General features: G+C 41.8%; 1 protein-coding gene across 2 annotated transcripts; it reads left to right on the plus strand.

Moving 5' to 3' along the window:
- Positions 1-552: 552 nt before the first annotated feature.
- Positions 553-15,466, plus strand: prkacaa (protein kinase, cAMP-dependent, catalytic, alpha, genome duplicate a). 2 transcript variants are annotated; one of them, XM_089018613.1, is made up of 10 exons: positions 553-1,287; positions 6,946-7,007; positions 7,152-7,280; positions 8,282-8,380; positions 8,464-8,546; positions 8,631-8,757; positions 9,131-9,226; positions 9,304-9,426; positions 10,228-10,392; positions 12,311-15,466. In XM_089018613.1, exons 1-10 carry the CDS (start codon positions 1,242-1,244, stop codon positions 12,434-12,436), a joined length of 1,056 nt encoding a protein of 351 aa, XP_088874739.1. In that variant the 5' UTR covers positions 553-1,241; the 3' UTR covers positions 12,437-15,466. The 2 variants fall into 2 exon arrangements, with proteins under 2 accessions (XP_088874739.1, XP_088874740.1); XM_089018614.1 differs by lacking the exon at positions 553-1,287 and adding an exon at positions 4,178-4,332.
- The last annotated feature ends 659 nt before the right edge of the window (positions 15,467-16,125 follow it).

Consider the following 16,125-nt stretch of genomic DNA (forward strand, 5'->3'; position numbering starts at 1 on the left):
GACATTTTAATGCTTTTTCCTCTTTATGACATCGTTGTGCCTTTGCTAAATATAGGATAAAAAACACTACTGAATTCATCCCATGTGGTAAATTAAATTGTCACATTAAATTTACACGACAAAAACAGCAAAGTTGAGCGTCTATGAGTAATCCCATGTTTTCAAATGTTACTAAAAATAGCCTTTGTCGACGTCACGCCCACTCGTAGTCGCATTGTGCAATAGTTGCGATTTTGACACTATTAAATGATTCCATTGATTCGACTCCGATTTAAATGTGATTATTCTAAAATAGTCTAATGTTTGACTTGTAAGTGATTAATTTTAATGGCGATCAATTAAAATCATGGAAAACAACAGCTGCCCATACAGTCGGGCCATCTATTGGCTAAAAGGAAGTCTTAGAGGCGGGATACAGATAAGATGACTGTCCAATCAGACACTTGCAAGGCAAAATTCTGTCCAATCGGCCGCTGGTTTTCCACGCCTGTCATCCTTATTATCCAATAAGAAGCCCTGAAGGGGCGGTGCCAGTTGTCTGGATGACTGGAGTTTCCCTTGCGGTCTAAAGATTAATGGCAAGGCTCTGTTGATTTGGGGAATCGTCTTTGAGACGGAGCTCCCGTTTCATTAGGCCTGACTGGACTCGAAGTGAGCGTGGTTGAGAAAATAAACAGCGGACCGGACGAGGAATTCCTTTGGATACCGTATTTGTTTCTGCACAGGAAAAGAAGAAGAAGGGGCCTGCCCACACACATCCACACATACAGTGGATGGTTTGATAAGGCCACTCGTTCGGCTACAGGGGACGCTAAAGGCTAGCAGCTAGTCTAAAAAAAGAAGAGCGAGGAAAAAAAGGACGGTCGACCATCCGTTTAATGCGCATGGACAACATTTGGATATATTACTCCAACTACATAACTACCAATCGTTAGCTGTCTTGTATGCTGACTTTTTGACACAAGCTAACGGCGTTAACGCATACTTAGCTGCGCCTGCTAGCGTGCTAGCCTTAGCCAACTGTAGCATAAGGCTTGGTCTCAAGAGTTGTTCTAAAAAGTGAGCGTCGGAAAGGGGAAGGGATATTTTACCAGCCGTTTGCCGAGAATGATAGCGGTCAACTAGTGGGCTACTGAGAGCTTCATCGAGCCCTGTTAGGCGGCTGGTTGTGAGGGCTTATATCGTCAAGGCGCCCCAAGTCGCAACTGAGTTCACAGGAGTCCGCTTGACAGGCTGCCATCATGGGCAACACGCCCACCGCGAAGAAAGGCAATGAGATGGAGAGTGGTAAGTACTTTTTATTTTAAAAATGACATTTTTGATTTGTCTTCCCACTCCCACTCAGGTTTCCTACAGGTACCAATTGGTTTCTTGGCCTATCTGTTGATTTACACCTCCCTTTGAACAAAGGAGTATTTTATTCGTGTTCTGCTAGGATTTTTGCGGCAAAAGCTCGTGATTAAAAGTGCCCCAAGGTGCATCCAGAGGTAGCACTCATGACGACAACACAAGCAGCCAGTATTGAGTTGGCCTCCACGTTGTTGAGAAAGTCTATCTCAGGCTAATAATTAAACCCACTAATCTTGAGAAGGGGCTATTATTCGTTTTATGGAGGGTGAAAACTTGAGAAAAAAATGTGGAATGTGACGGTTATTGTAATTGCAGCGACGAGACAGGATAAGACGATGCCCACCAAGTGGTCCTCTCCGGGCAACCAAACCCAAGAGTCAATAAGTCTCTTGAACATCATGTGATCACATTTTCAATAATAGGACTGTGCAACTCGGAGACCAAATCGTTAGCATGATTGCTAAAGTTCATTCTGTTGGCATCTGAACGGAGTCTCTGCAAACTTTGTGTATAAGGTTGGTTTGCGCCGTGTCCTGTGCAGAAAAGCCAAATCAAGTTCACACTTTTTTTCCTTTTTTTTTTCTGGACCAACTCCGTTTTGCTTTGGTGTTCGACCATGACTTCCCGTTATACAAACAAACAGGGAGTCGGGTCATCCATTGCTCTGCGCATGCTATGATTGGCTATTTGCGTCAGCAGCTCTGAGGCTTGATAGGGCAAAACTGAATAGAATGTGCTGAGCCTTGATAGAGCTAGACTGGATAGAATGTGCCCGACAGACATTTTAATGCTTTTTCCTCTTTATGACATCGTTGTGCCTTTGCTAAATATAGGATAAAAAACACTACTGAATTCATCCCATGTGGTAAATTAAATTGTCACATTAAATTTACACGACAAAAACAGCAAAGTTGAGGAGTAAAAGGAATTTGAATCTAATCTCAAAAAGAAAAACAACAGATTAGGATTTTACATGTTGGGATACATAACCTTTGTAATATTTTAATGGAGAAAAGTAGATGTGATTTCAAAACAACCACATTACTTTGGTGAGTATCTACTAACTAAACGCTATCACGCTGTACAAACCAACATACACAGGCTAACGTATAGTATTGATTGTCGCATTTATGCAACGGGGATCTGAACACGCTGAGTGAAGCAACACATGTAGACAGCCGGTGTAACAAAACAAATGGGCATATTTTGTGAAAGGTCAGTTTACAATAGACTACTGTAGTGCGGTGGATTGTGAGCTCCTTAACAGCTAGCTAGCTCTTCGTGGGTCTCAATCAGTTCAATTTTGGAGCTCTTCTGGTTGCCCTCGTCATTTTCTTCTTTAACATCAGTGATAGTAATCTGCTAACCCCCCAACACGATTGACGGGGTCCTAACAAAGGCCCTAGAGAACTTGGTGTTATGTTTTGATTCCGAACGCTACGCGTGACTCGCAGGCGTGTGCTGTGAGCTGCGAAATGAACAGCAGCTCCTCGATGGTGCTTGCGGGTACGTGTGAAAGGAGGGAAACATTCAACTCGGCCCTTGTAGCCGACGTGTTTGCCTTTTCAAAATAATGTTCAGTTGGATGCAAATTGTCGGGGTCGGTATTATATTAAGATCAAACTGGGCAAGAAAAGGATTTGTGTCATACTTATAAAGTATGGAAAACGGATATTAATATTAATATTACATTTCATTTATAAGCGCCTTTCAAAACTGTCAAGATCACTTTATGAGGTTGCAAGATAATTTTCATTGATCATTTCAAGGACAACCGACGTCTCTGGACAACTTGTGTCCATAATTTATAAAATGTCTTCTACTGAGCGTATTTTACAAAGATTCCACCGCATATAGCTATATTTTACGTTTTAAGACTCGCGCTGAATATTCCGGAAGTCTTGTTTTTGAGTTGGTGACGAGTCCGTACGTTGTATGGGTCTGGACTTGTCTGAGCTTGAAATGGGGGCCGCTGTCCAAAATACTATACAATATATACATATCGATTTATATAGCGCTTTAGCAACAACCGAAGCTGTAACAAAGTGCTAAGGGGAAAAAAAGGCAAATACTGCCCCCTGGTGGAAGGGAAAAACAATGGCAGAGCTCTGACCAGTGCTTTATCGGCACCTCCCGCGAGAAAAACCAAAACTCGAACACATTCAGGAATGGCGCTCCACGTCATACTTCTCAATTCCTGAATACATTTTGGAAATGACAGCGAATGAGTTAAACATTTTTTTTTTTCCGGTGGTATTTGATGGTCATGTATAGAAAGTTAAAGTCGATGACATGATTGACTTGCTGATTGGAAGGTGAGCCATCCAAAACACTTGATGAGTAATTAGTAAGAGGGGACGGGTTTGGGGTGGGTGATCAATGTAGTCCTGGCACTCTATTGCATTTGGATGCTTTTCATGTCTCATGAGAACACTTCATTGAATGCATTTATTTTCAGAACTCCCTTCGATGCCAGCTGATTGGTTCATGATTATATGCCTCGTCGACTTTGACACACAACTTCCTCTCCGATTTGGATAAATACACCAGCCAAACCCCCCACCCCCCTTTTGATGGTGATGTGTAGATCAATATGGCTCCGCGTGTTTGTGCGTGTGGGTTTAATGCGCGAGGGAACCGCAGCGGGAGAACTTGGCGTACAGATAAATATTGATACAAACCCAGCAGCGCCAGTCCAGTTGATGCATGCGTCGGCTGACAATCAACCCAACGCTTCCCGGGATTGTACGGAGACACCGGTGAGAACGTTTCAACTCGCAGGGCCATGAGGCGGCAGTTGTGAGGAATAGTCCGGGGAGGCCAAAAACAAAAAAAAAGGACAAACTTCCGTTCTCATGTGTGACCGGAAGAGCTCCAGGAGGCATGCGAGTAAGAGAGAGTCCTCGAAGGACTCGCCACGCTCCTCCGAATCGGGCTCGCGCTTGACAGAGGCGACCGAAGTGCCCGTCGTCATCCCAGATGGTGAGAAATTTTGGGGCGGCAGTGCTTAGAGAATAATTTTTGAACAGGGAGTTGAGTAACCTTGCTAGAAAATCATTTATTTTCTTTTTTCCCCCCTCCTGAGCAACCAATCCGCTTGCGTTGTTCTCAGTGGGATGCTTTAAACTTGATTTATTGAATCCCTGCCCTCTGTCTCATCCTATTGTTGGCGTTGTTGGTCTTCGGAGAATTTACAAGCCATCTATTATCTTAAATTTAGATTTATTCATGTGGACGGTGATACCTCGGTTTACGAATCCCTTGGCTTACGAACTTTTCGGTTTACGAACGTTAAATTTCTGAAAATTTTACCTTGGCATACAAACTATTTTTCGGGATACACACGGAGCTGCTACAATGAGTGTTGTGTCGTTCGCAAACGAGCCCGTTCTCCTAAAAGAAAATGGCAGCCGGCTTGTTTTGGTCCTCTATTGCCCGCCCCCAGTCATCGGTTAAAGCCACGTGATTGGTCTAGAACGCAGCAGTGAGGGGAGGTGGTCTAAACATTAAAGAGACAGGCAGACGACAGAGAGAGTAACAAAACTGATAGAGAACAGGGATATTTGGACTCGTTTCAACTTTTATAGTTCAAAGGCAGAGTGTAGACTGCAAGGTTTAAATTCCCATCAATCAGGCTCCACAAATGACCCGCAACAATAGCATTTTTGGCGCCTTTGTTTTGATTCTTGCAGCGTGCAAGTCCTGAGAGTGGGTAGGGCGGTGCCAATTATTTTTTTCCGCCGTCCGAACTGTCCGTTGAAACGACCAAAGCTATTCTAAAAATAGGAAATGGTTATGTTGCGCAAAACGAAGAGCTATAGAATTCGGGAACTGTCATCTCACTCTTTTTGCAAATTATTTTCGCGGTGCATTCTCCAATGTAAATAGAATGGAGCCGAAAGCATAATGGCTCATTTGGGTAGCGTGGATGGAACCGGAGACACTATTTGATAACAAATCTGTCAGTCATATTCTAATGATGACTTGAACTTTCATTTTGGTTGAATCACAGTAGCATTTTCAGGTTGCGATTTAAAATGGCGACCGTTAACCGTGCCGATCAAAAGTATGGCGACCGAACCTCTCGCAGATGACTGGCTTGGCGCTTTCATTTAGCCGCTGGCTGTTGTTTCCTATTGATTATTCCGACATTCCCGCATGATCCCGAAAGGTTTCAATAGGCCGCAGCTTTCCGCTAGCTCCAAAGCTCATGTACATTACTCTTGTTCTACGTTGGATTGATTTTCTGCCTGATCGTCACAAACGATGAAAAGCCTCATTTACTGTGTTCCAAGAAGCCATTGCCGCCATCCACTGCAGCCTGTTTGATTTTATTTTCTGAACATATGCTTAAAGAGGAAGGACGAATGACTTTTTTTATCAGCATGTTCCAAACAGAGAGCCGTGATTTGGCCCATAAAGATAAGGGCTGGGCTGAAAACAAAACAAAAAAAGGTTCTTCTGCATATGACATTGTGTGTCATGTCACGCTGGCGGAATATGTCCACAGGCACAACTATGCTCATCCGATAATGGTGTGTGTGTGCGTGGGTGTGTGTATGTGTATGTGTGTGTCACTGTGTGTGTTTGTGTCTGTATCTGTGTATGTGTGTCTCTGTGTGTGTATTGCATTGTATTGTGTGTCTGTATGTCTCCGTGTCTGTGTGTGTGTGTCTCTCTCTCTGCGTTTGTTTTAGTGCGTGTGTCTTCCTGTGTCTGTGTGTGTGTGTGTGTGTGTATGTTTGTGTCTGTATCTGTGTATGTGTGTCTCTGTGTGTGTCTCTGCGTGCATATTGCATTGTATTGTCTGTGTGTATGTGTTTGTGTGTGTGTCTGCGTGTGTATCTGTGTGTGTGTGTCTCTGCATGTATGCGTGTGTGTGTCGGTGTGTGTGTCTCTGCGTGTGTCTGTGTATCTGTGTGTGTGTTTGTGTGTGTATCTGTGTGCGTGTGTCTCTTTATGTGTGTGTGTGTTCAAAATCAGAAAGCCTTGAATCGTCCCAAAATGGGGAAATTTGCTAATTTGTCTCTGTGTTTATTAGTGTGTGTATCTTTGTGTATGTGTGTGTCTCTATCATCATCCTAAGTCCTTCAACTGATTAAACATGGTTATTTATCTCTTGAAAATAAATATATATTTATGCAAATGTCACCCGCATGGAAGTCCGAGCAGTCTTTCAACTGGCACAGACGGTAGCATCAAGATGTTTAAAAAACACCAAAAAAGGGGAACGGTGTTAGCTTTGAGGCTAAAACCATTAATCGTTGAATTCATGATATCTTGTAACCTTTCGCAAAATGTGCGCTAGGATTTCAACCTTATATCACATTGCAATCTGTTTAAATACCATTTTTAATTTTTATTAGGCATTACCTTTGCCACAAAGCAAAAATCCGAGAAGCAACATTGTGGTGAGCTGAGTTTGAAAGTACGGGTGGCCATTTTGGAATGTTCCAAACACCTGGTCGCCATGACAGCTAAAACATCACTTTCCATTCATTCCGTTCATGCCGAAGCCTGTGTTCTAAAAGCATCCTGGATCAGGCACTCAGTTACGTTACGTTTTATATTGTCTTCTTTGTTTTCTTGTCACAGTGAAGGAGTTTCTTGCCAAAGCCAAAGAAGACTTCCTGAAGAAATGGGAGAACCCAGCACAGGTAAATCAATCTCTCCTCTTTTTATTTTTAAGTGCGCCCTCTAGTGGTTATCACGTGAAGTGTTGTTAATTTGTTTGTTTTCATATTTTTTCATTTATTCGTCATTTTATCTTGCTGACCTTTATCCACTCTTTGTGTCTTCAGCAAACTGCAGGATTGGACCACTTTGAACGTCTCAAGACTTTGGGCACCGGCTCCTTTGGCAGAGTCATGTTGGTCAAGCACAAAGAGTCGGGCCAGCACTTTGCCATGAAGATACTTGACAAACAGAAGGTAAGCATCGTATATACTGTATTTTCCGATGTGTAAGGCGCACCAAAAAGGCTTGATTTTCTTCAAAAGATGACCCTGCTCCATATACGCAGGTGTGCCTTATATGTGAAGTCATAATAATAATAATAATAATAATAATAATAATACATGTTATTTATAAGCGCCTTTCAAAACTCTCAAGGTCACAGGATAAGTTTTTCTGTGGGTGAGCAGCAGCAGCCACATGCGCCAGCGTTCACTCAACCCGGAATAAAAGTTAGCTAGCTAATAAATAGCTAATTGGTAGTCAGCTTGCTAGCTAATAGATAGCCAATAGATAGTAGCTAACTAGCTAATAGATGGGTAATATAGAGCCAGCTATCTAGATAGATGGCCAGATACATAGCTAATAGATAGCTAGCCAACAGACGTCCATTAGATAACCAGCCAGCTGGATAGATAGCTAATAGATAGCCAGCTAGCTCACTAATAGATAGCTAACAGACAGCCGGATAACTAGCTAGCTAACAGCTAGCCAGCCAGCCGGATAGATAGCTAATAGACACACAGTCAGCTAGCTAGATAGCCAATAGATAGCTAGCTAACATATATCCATTAAATAACCAACCAGCTGGATAGATAGCTAGCTATATAGCTAGCTAGCTATATAGCTAATAGATAGCCAACTTGCTAGCTGGATAGACAGCTAATAGACCACAACAGGTCTTGCTACTCCTGTCAGCAGCCATAGACTCCATTTCTCCCCGTAGAAGAAGTAATGTGTAAATATTTGGAAAATGTTCATATATTTAGATATTATTTTTGGCCAACTGCTTTCATTCATTGAAGATGCGCCTTATACTCTGATGCGCCTTATATATGGAAAAAGTTTGAAAAAAAACATCATTCATTGGGGGTGTGTCTTATACTCCGGTTCGCCTTATACACCGGAAAATACGGTTCTCAATTTGTTTTTGTTTTAAACCTTTGTCTTCGTACCAATTTTTGTGGCGTCTCCACAGGTGGTAAAACTGAAGCAGATAGAGCACACGCTGAATGAGAAACGCATCCTGCAGGCGGTCACCTTTCCCTTCCTTGTGCGACTGGAACATTCTTTTAAGGTAAGCGTCTTGTGAATGTTCATCCCGAAAAGGCTGCTTGGGCTCATTTTGCGTCACGCTAAACGTCGCTGCTCGTCTCCCAGGACAACAGCAATCTCTATATGATAATGGAGTACGTACCTGGAGGTGAAATGTTCTCCCACTTGAGGAGAATCGGTAGATTCAGGTAAAAAAAAAAAGACTTTAAAAATATTCACGGCTGCATATTTTGCTCCACTGCATATAAATTTGGTTTCACGTATTCTTCCAGTGAACCCCACGCCCGCTTCTACGCAGCGCAGATTGTGCTGACCTTTGAGTACCTTCACTCGCTGGACCTCATCTACAGGGACCTGAAGCCAGAGAACCTACTCATTGACCAGCAGGGTTATATCCAGGCAAGGCCATTTGACCTGTTTTGTACGCTTTTAAAATGGTGATGATTATCGTTTAGATCATTGGTGTCAAACTCATTTTTTGCCCTGGTCACATTGTAGTTGCGGTATCTTCTCGAGGGTCGTTATGAATTTGGGGATGCCATTAGAATGTTTAATCCCCTCTACAGGTTACACAACAAATTGATGAGTGACTAGCTTTCAAATTTGAAGTAAAAAATAATGACTGTTATTGTGGTTTACATACGACAAATTTACATTTTGGTTCGGACTTTAGTGGGCTGAATAAAATGATGTTATGTGCCAAATTTGGCACGCGGGCCTTGACTTTGACACATGTGGTTTCAACAGTTGTGCAATTTTTTTACTCGTGCAGGTTACAGATTTCGGCTTTGCAAAAAGAGTGAAAGGCCGAACCTGGACGCTTTGCGGAACCCCTGAGTATCTTGCCCCGGAGATCATCCTCAGTAAAGTGAGTGGTTGACCGAGCTTCTCCGAGCGATGCTTGACGATAGCCCAGCGTCTTTTTTTAATTTTGCGTGTTTCCAGGGTTACAATAAAGCTGTTGACTGGTGGGCTTTGGGAGTGCTCATATATGAGATGGCTGCTGGCTACCCCCCTTTCTTCGCAGACCAACCCATCCAAATTTATGAGAAGATTGTATCGGGGAAGGTGAGTTGATTCAGGTTGTGTCATTTCTTATGTTTGCCATGTGAAAGTGCCTCAAAACTCGGTCTGCTTCGATATGTTTTTTAATTTGAGGACTATTACAGATAGCTTTGCACCTCTGAAAACCGTAACGAACAAAAAGTATTGGCGCACCTTTGTGCAAATTGCAAGTTTGCTTGAAAAATTACATTGACTCATTTACTGCCATTCACAAATTTATTCGGAAAATGAAGATATGACGACGTATTATGACGACATATTATGACGTAGAGCGGCATTCTTGAATTAGTTCGGATTTTGTTTTTTTTCTTGCTTGGGTCCCGATAAAGCGCTGGCCAGAACTTTGGCAATGTTTTTTCATATCCACAAGGGGGTAGAATTTACCTTTTCCCCCATGTTAGCGCTTTGTTACAGCTTCAGCTGTTGTTAAAGCGCTATACAAACCAATATGTATGTATGTATTGCATTGTATTTTCGACAGCTGCCCTCATTTCAAGCTCATATAACTCCAGACCCATATAACTTAGGAATTAATTCATTTTTTTCTGATGAAAGAAACCCAATTCTAAACCCAATTCTAAATGCGATTTGGCTATGTTCCGAATAAATTGCATTCAAAATGGAATTCATCACACACGAACCACCATTTTCAGTGTCTCTGGTTTCCCCAAAATGAAGTTCTGATACTTTTTATCCTATCAAGTATGTAAGTTTGCCTTTCAACTAAGATACTCTCCATGAAACCGAATAACTACAACGGATTGTTAAGCAAAAATTGACAGCAATACGTCGGGCCGTTTCCAGGTTCGCTTCCCCTCGCACTTCAGCTCGGATTTGAAGGATATGTTGAGAAACCTGCTTCAGGTGGACCTCACAAAGCGCTTTGGAAACCTCAGGAACGGCGTCAATGACATCAAGGGCCACAAGTGGTTCGCCACCACCGACTGGATCGCCATCTACCAGAGGAAGGTGAGACAGACGTCCCAGCCCTTTCGCTCCTTAAGCACCCGTGGGAATTAACTCAAATTCAAATACAGTCAAACCTTGGTTTTCAAATGTCTCGGTTTTCATCCAATTTGGTTTTCAACCAAAAATCTTATGCCCTCCACCTACTGCCCAAAGACAGCTGGGATAGGTGCCAACACGGCCTGTGGCAGACAGTTTTTAAGTTCCAGTGTTTATGCTGATGTTAAAATTACAGTTTGTTTTTATAGTACAGTAATACCTCGGTTTACGAACCCCTTGGCTTACGAACTTTTCGGTTTACGAAGGTTACATTTATGACAATTTTACCTTGGCATACGAACTATTTTTGGGGATACACACGGAACGCCACAATGAGTGATGTGTCGTTCGCGAATGAGCCCGTTCTCCTAACAAGAAAATGGCAGCCGACTGTTTTATTCCCCGCCCCCAGTCTTCGGTTAAAGCCAACGTGAATGGTCAAGAATGCAGCAGTGAGGGGAGGTGGTTTAAACATTAGAGACAGGCAGACGACAAAGAGAGACTGAAAAAATGGATAGAAGACAGTGAAATTTGTACTCGTTTCAACTTTGATAGTTCAAAGGCAGAGTGTCGACTGCAAGGTTAAAATTCCCATCAATCAGGCTGCACAAATAAGCCGCACAAGCCATCTGTCCACTTGATGCAAAAAGCTATCAACCCAGCTAAACAGAACACCATTGATGAGGAACAAGGTCAAATTATCGCAGAGAAAGCACCTACAAGGGATCATTCCTCAAGATGATGAAAGAAGATGGCTAAGTTTCATCAAGTGCTGATGAAACCGGCCACTCCATTCCATCAAGCCATCAACGACCATCACAAAGGTAAATAAAACGACTTTATTATATAGTACAGTTTATTTCTTTAATTATAATACCATAGCATATTTATTATAAATAAAATATTGTGTATTTTGTGTAGTTCTAAGGCTGAGAAAATTAGAAAGTAGAAAATTATATTTTATGGGGACCTAGGAATGGATTATTCTCATTTTAATGGTTTCCTATGGGAAATTAATTTTTGGGATACGCACTTTTCACCTTACACACTGTCTGGGAATCAATAAAGTTCGTAAGACAAGGTATCACGGTATTTTACAAATGACCTACTCTTTTATTTTGTGTTTGTACTGTTTTTGCTGTGAAATAGTTTCAAAAATTGCTTTTAAAAAGTTGTTTTCTAGACTTGGAATGAATACAACAATTTTACATTGATTATAATGGGAAGTGTTGATTTTGTTTTCAAATAAATCATCATTTCAATCATAATAATAAGACAATTTATTTATAAGCGCCTTTCAAAACTCTCAAGGTCACTTTACAGTCACAGGATACGTTTTTTTTGTGGGTGAGCAGCGGCAGCCACGCACCAGCGTTCACTCAACCCGGAAGTCACTCTGCTAGAAAGCTAGCTAGCTAATAGACAGCTAATTCGATAGCTAAGTAACTCAGAAAGCTAGCGAATAGATAGCTAACAGATAGCTAGCTAGGCCTTCACTCAACCCGGAAGTAACTCAGATAGAAAGCTAGCTAGCTAATAGACAGCTAATTCGATAGCTAAGTAACTCAGAAAGCTAGCAAATAGATAGCTTAAAAATACTTACTTAGGCCTTGAATCAACCCGGAAGTAACTCAGATAGAAAACTAGCTAGCTAATAGACAGCTAATAGATAGCTAAGTAACTCGTATAGAAAGCTAGCTAGCTAGCAGATAGCTAGCTAGGCCTTCATGCAACCTTTTGTGATGAGGCATGTTTGTGTGTGTGTAAGTGTGTGTATTTACTCGAGATTATAGTCCTTAATCCAACTGGAGCTATTTGAGCACTCCCTGTCTCCAAAATGGCTGCAGTCTACTTCTTGACACACCTGCTCGTATTTTTCCAGGTGGAGGCGCCCTTCATCCCCAAGTGCAGAGGCCCCGGCGACACCAGCAACTTTGACGACTACGACGAGGAGGAGATCAGAGTGTCCATTACGGAGAAGTGCGCCAAGGAGTTTGCCGAGTTCTAAATTCCCCATCCAACCGCTTAGCCAGAATCGGGGGAATCTCGGGGTGGGGCGCGAGCGGCGACCAGAACTGCTTATTCGTAACTTTATTATTATTTTTTTCAATCCTTCACCACCAGAAGCAAGACGGTCAAGCAGAGAGGAAAGAGCCAACATAACCAGCAATGTTGCCTTTTTTCTCATTTCTCATCCCAACTGTTACCTTGTTCATCCCTCAGCGTGTATCGTCGTGGCCAGGTTGTCATCACATGTTGTCTTCGGGCATTGTGAAGGTACTCACTCGGCTTTTTTTTTCCACTTCTACCCTCTCTATTACCCCCCCTTTTTTTTTTTTCTTTTTGAGCGGTGACTCGAGTGTCTTGTTCACCCTTTCTCCAAACTCGTCCAAGCAATACCGAGTCCAACAGATGTGCCTATTGCCATGCCAGCTGTTTGGAGCACTGTCAGTCAGACAAATAAGCCTCAGCGTAGAGCGTTACAATTAGAAAAACAAATTATCACCATTTATGCGTTCTTGTTTGCCACTTGCATGTGTCTTCATTGCAGCTTTTTTTTTTTTTTTTTTAAATCATACTGGCGATCGTTTATTTGGCGTCTGGTTGCGTTAAACACTTCTGTTATTTAAAGTCTGTGTATATTGATGATATAAACTGGAGGTGAAAAGTTTACACGCTGAGTTTAATTTGGGGTTAATCTGAGGCAGAGGTGGGCACTGACTACAATTTAAAGTGTTTGAATGTGATTGGATAATTCTGAACACGTCCTTCGAAGTAGGGGTGTGTAGACTTTTTCTATCCACTGTATATGCGTTGAAAGGCACTCAAAATCACTCAACTCCCAATTGTAAACAAAATGAACCAGGAAAAAAAATGTGTGGGGCAGCACGGTAGACTAGTGGTTCACTCTGAAGTTCGGGTTCGAACCCCGCTTTTTTTCAGCTTTCTAATACATTCCAAAAACTTAACACGTTAAGGTCAAAAAAGACCCAATGGGGTGTTGAATGATTTTGAGTGGAAGCACAAATGATGAGAAACGTTTTTTTTGGGCGTTGTCTCTCAGTTGTGAGTGCTTAAATAAAGATCCATTACGCTCCACTTGGCAAACCTGACATGATGGCAAGATTTTCTGTATGGAATGAATGGGGGAGAGGGGGGTGGAATTTAAGTGGAAAACCCATCTAAATACCGGGAACATTTGTTCTGTTTCATCTGGCTGTCTTATTAGACAACCTCCGCCCCAAAATGGCCACCGGTTGGAATTAATGTCCAATCTTGTTTGAATTTGGATGCAAGACAATCGCAGACCAATGCTGATCATTGGTTTGTTGACTGTGCATTTACGAAGCTTGTTCGTTTTCCGTCCTTTCTCTCACACACACACACACACACACACACACACACAGAATCCCCATACTAAGCCCGAGGTGCTAGACTTGTGTGTCTGCTATATGCTTTTCTTGTGTGCGTTTGTGCACGCATTGCTTTTGACTAACGTCGCTCCATTTTGATCACCTTGTGTGACCTGGCATTCTTTATTTTTATTTTCGAAACGAATGTGTATTGATTTCAACGCAGGCTGGATTCATTTCTTTTGACGGCTTGTAATATTATGGAGATCAAACGCTGGATGAATTTCATTGCGAATGTCCTCGACTTGTTTGATGTGTTTTTTCCCCCTTGCAGTATTTTTCTTTCTTCCCCCTTTGTAGTAATGCTGCTACAACGCGCTTACAGTACTTTCACATTCATGATATTGTTTTCCATGACATCCTTTTCCACACGTCGCAGCGTCTCAATCGGAACTTGACCCAAATATTCTTTCAAATACAGTGGAACCCCCAAAGTCACACCACATTCTTGTCATTTCAAATCATTTACCCCCCCCCACTCATAGGCAGTAAGGTAGAAGTGAATTGATGAGTTCCAGTCTCAAACTGTTGCCACAGTTAACTAGTGTACAACAAAAGTAAAATATTACTCACCCTTTGAAAACGTGTGACATATTTGGCGCGTGTAAGCTCCTCTTGTCATTTGCTAAGATCTTAGCATCATGCTATTTTTTTAAGTTATGCGTTTAATCAACTCGCTTGTCGTTAGCCTAATAGCATAGTTACCTCAGACATTTTTTTTCTCTCCCCGGAAAACAAGAAAAAGCACAACACACACTCAACAAATACAATTGCAGATTACCACAAACAGGTTTTTTTTTAATTGTAGCATTTTTGTTAATACTATTTGAAAGTGTCTTAATCCAGTATGCTAACAACGTCGAGCAGATTCTTTAGTTTGATGCAGTGATTTTTTTTTTTTGTTTCCAATATTGTGGTTGTCGCAACGCTCTTCTCCCACCCCCTCTTTTTTTGGGGGGCGGGGGTCCCTTATTTGTATGTTGGACTTTGGGGGTGCCACTCACGTGAAGACACTGTACCATGTTGAAGAGAGCACATGTAATATGCTTATGTTAAGACTCAAAAGGCAACGATCCGTCTTCCGGATTGACGCTTTTATATTGTTGCGTGCCACATGCCTCGATTGTTGTTATGATGATATGATTATTATTGTATATCAGATGAACACTAAAATAATAAGTGAACAGAATACTTTTCTCTCATTGTTTGCCTTTCACTTAACATCAAGTTTCCATGTTCAAACATAACTCTTTTTACATCCGAGATGTTTTAGGTTCATATTTTATAATTGTATTTTCAAAAAAAAATCATCTAAAGATAAAAAAAAATGGTGAAACGAGAACATCTAATCTTTTTTTCTCCTCATGGCCTGGGTACAGTGATCGTGTAGTCTAATGTACCTTTTGGGTGGGAGTGGGATGTGTGTGGTTGAGGGGAATAATATTGTATATTATAATGCCTTTTACAGTCTTAACTATCTTACCTTCTGGAGAACTTGACAGATACCCTTAGAACACAGTGAATATGGTAAAAAATAGTGTGTATATATATACACGTATACACACACACACACACACATTTTGCAAAATGTATCATTCCAATAAAGTTTTACTTGTCAAGACTGATCTGTCCACCCTCCTGTGTACATTTCAAGCCAAACCACCATTTGACTACATCTGTGTTAATTGTAATAGAAATGACCATTACATATTTTGGATCAGAAATTTAAAGTCTAAACCAACCAGTTCTTTTTTGGTCAATTGTTTTAGAGCAAAATATGTACAACCATGTGTTAACATGTAGAAACCTCCTCAAATAATCTATTGCCCCTTCAAAAAATAGTGTTACATGCAGACCACCACACACCCACCCTGCCCTTAAAAAATGTTTTTCAAGCCACAACAGTGCATACAGTCGTATGATTGCATGAGACATACCCACCCCAGCCCCTCAAATGCGTTTTCCAGCACAGCCTTGTTGTTGGGCGTTTTGCTTGAAATTGCTTTCATTTTACAACGTGATGGCAACCGACAAGAAGAACTTCTCGCGAGGCCTCTTTGAACAAAGCTCGAAATCACTCCACTTTGGACGGCCATTCTCCTTTGTGGCCGCCTTTGGGGGGCCTCTTTCACGCGTCGCACGTTTGTCGTGTTCATGCGCTGATCTGGAAGGACGAAACTTTAGGCTGCAACTCGGCCGGTCTACCTTTAGCGCGCGAGTTAGCCCATGAAGAGCGAATGTGACTGTTGGGGCGACAGTCAAGCTGTTCTGCTCAACCCGGAAG

The sequence above is a fragment of the Hippocampus bargibanti genome, linkage group LG17 (assembly GCF_051943395.1).
Source record: "Hippocampus bargibanti isolate YZ-2025 linkage group LG17, ASM5194339v1, whole genome shotgun sequence".
Classification (NCBI taxonomy): Eukaryota; Metazoa; Chordata; class Actinopteri; order Syngnathiformes; family Syngnathidae; genus Hippocampus; species Hippocampus bargibanti.

Bases quoted from the DNA above. Each gene is read 5' to 3' on its own strand.
- prkacaa (XM_089018614.1), top strand. From the start codon at position 4,206: ATGTGTGACCGGAAGAGCTCCAGGAGGCATGCGAGTAAGAGAGAGTCC. The intron at 7,008-7,151 runs GTAAATCAATCT...TTGTGTCTTCAG, and splicing joins AATGGGAGAACCCAGCACAG to CAAACTGCAGGATTGGACCA. The intron at 8,381-8,463 runs GTAAGCGTCTTG...CTCGTCTCCCAG, and splicing joins GACTGGAACATTCTTTTAAG to GACAACAGCAATCTCTATAT.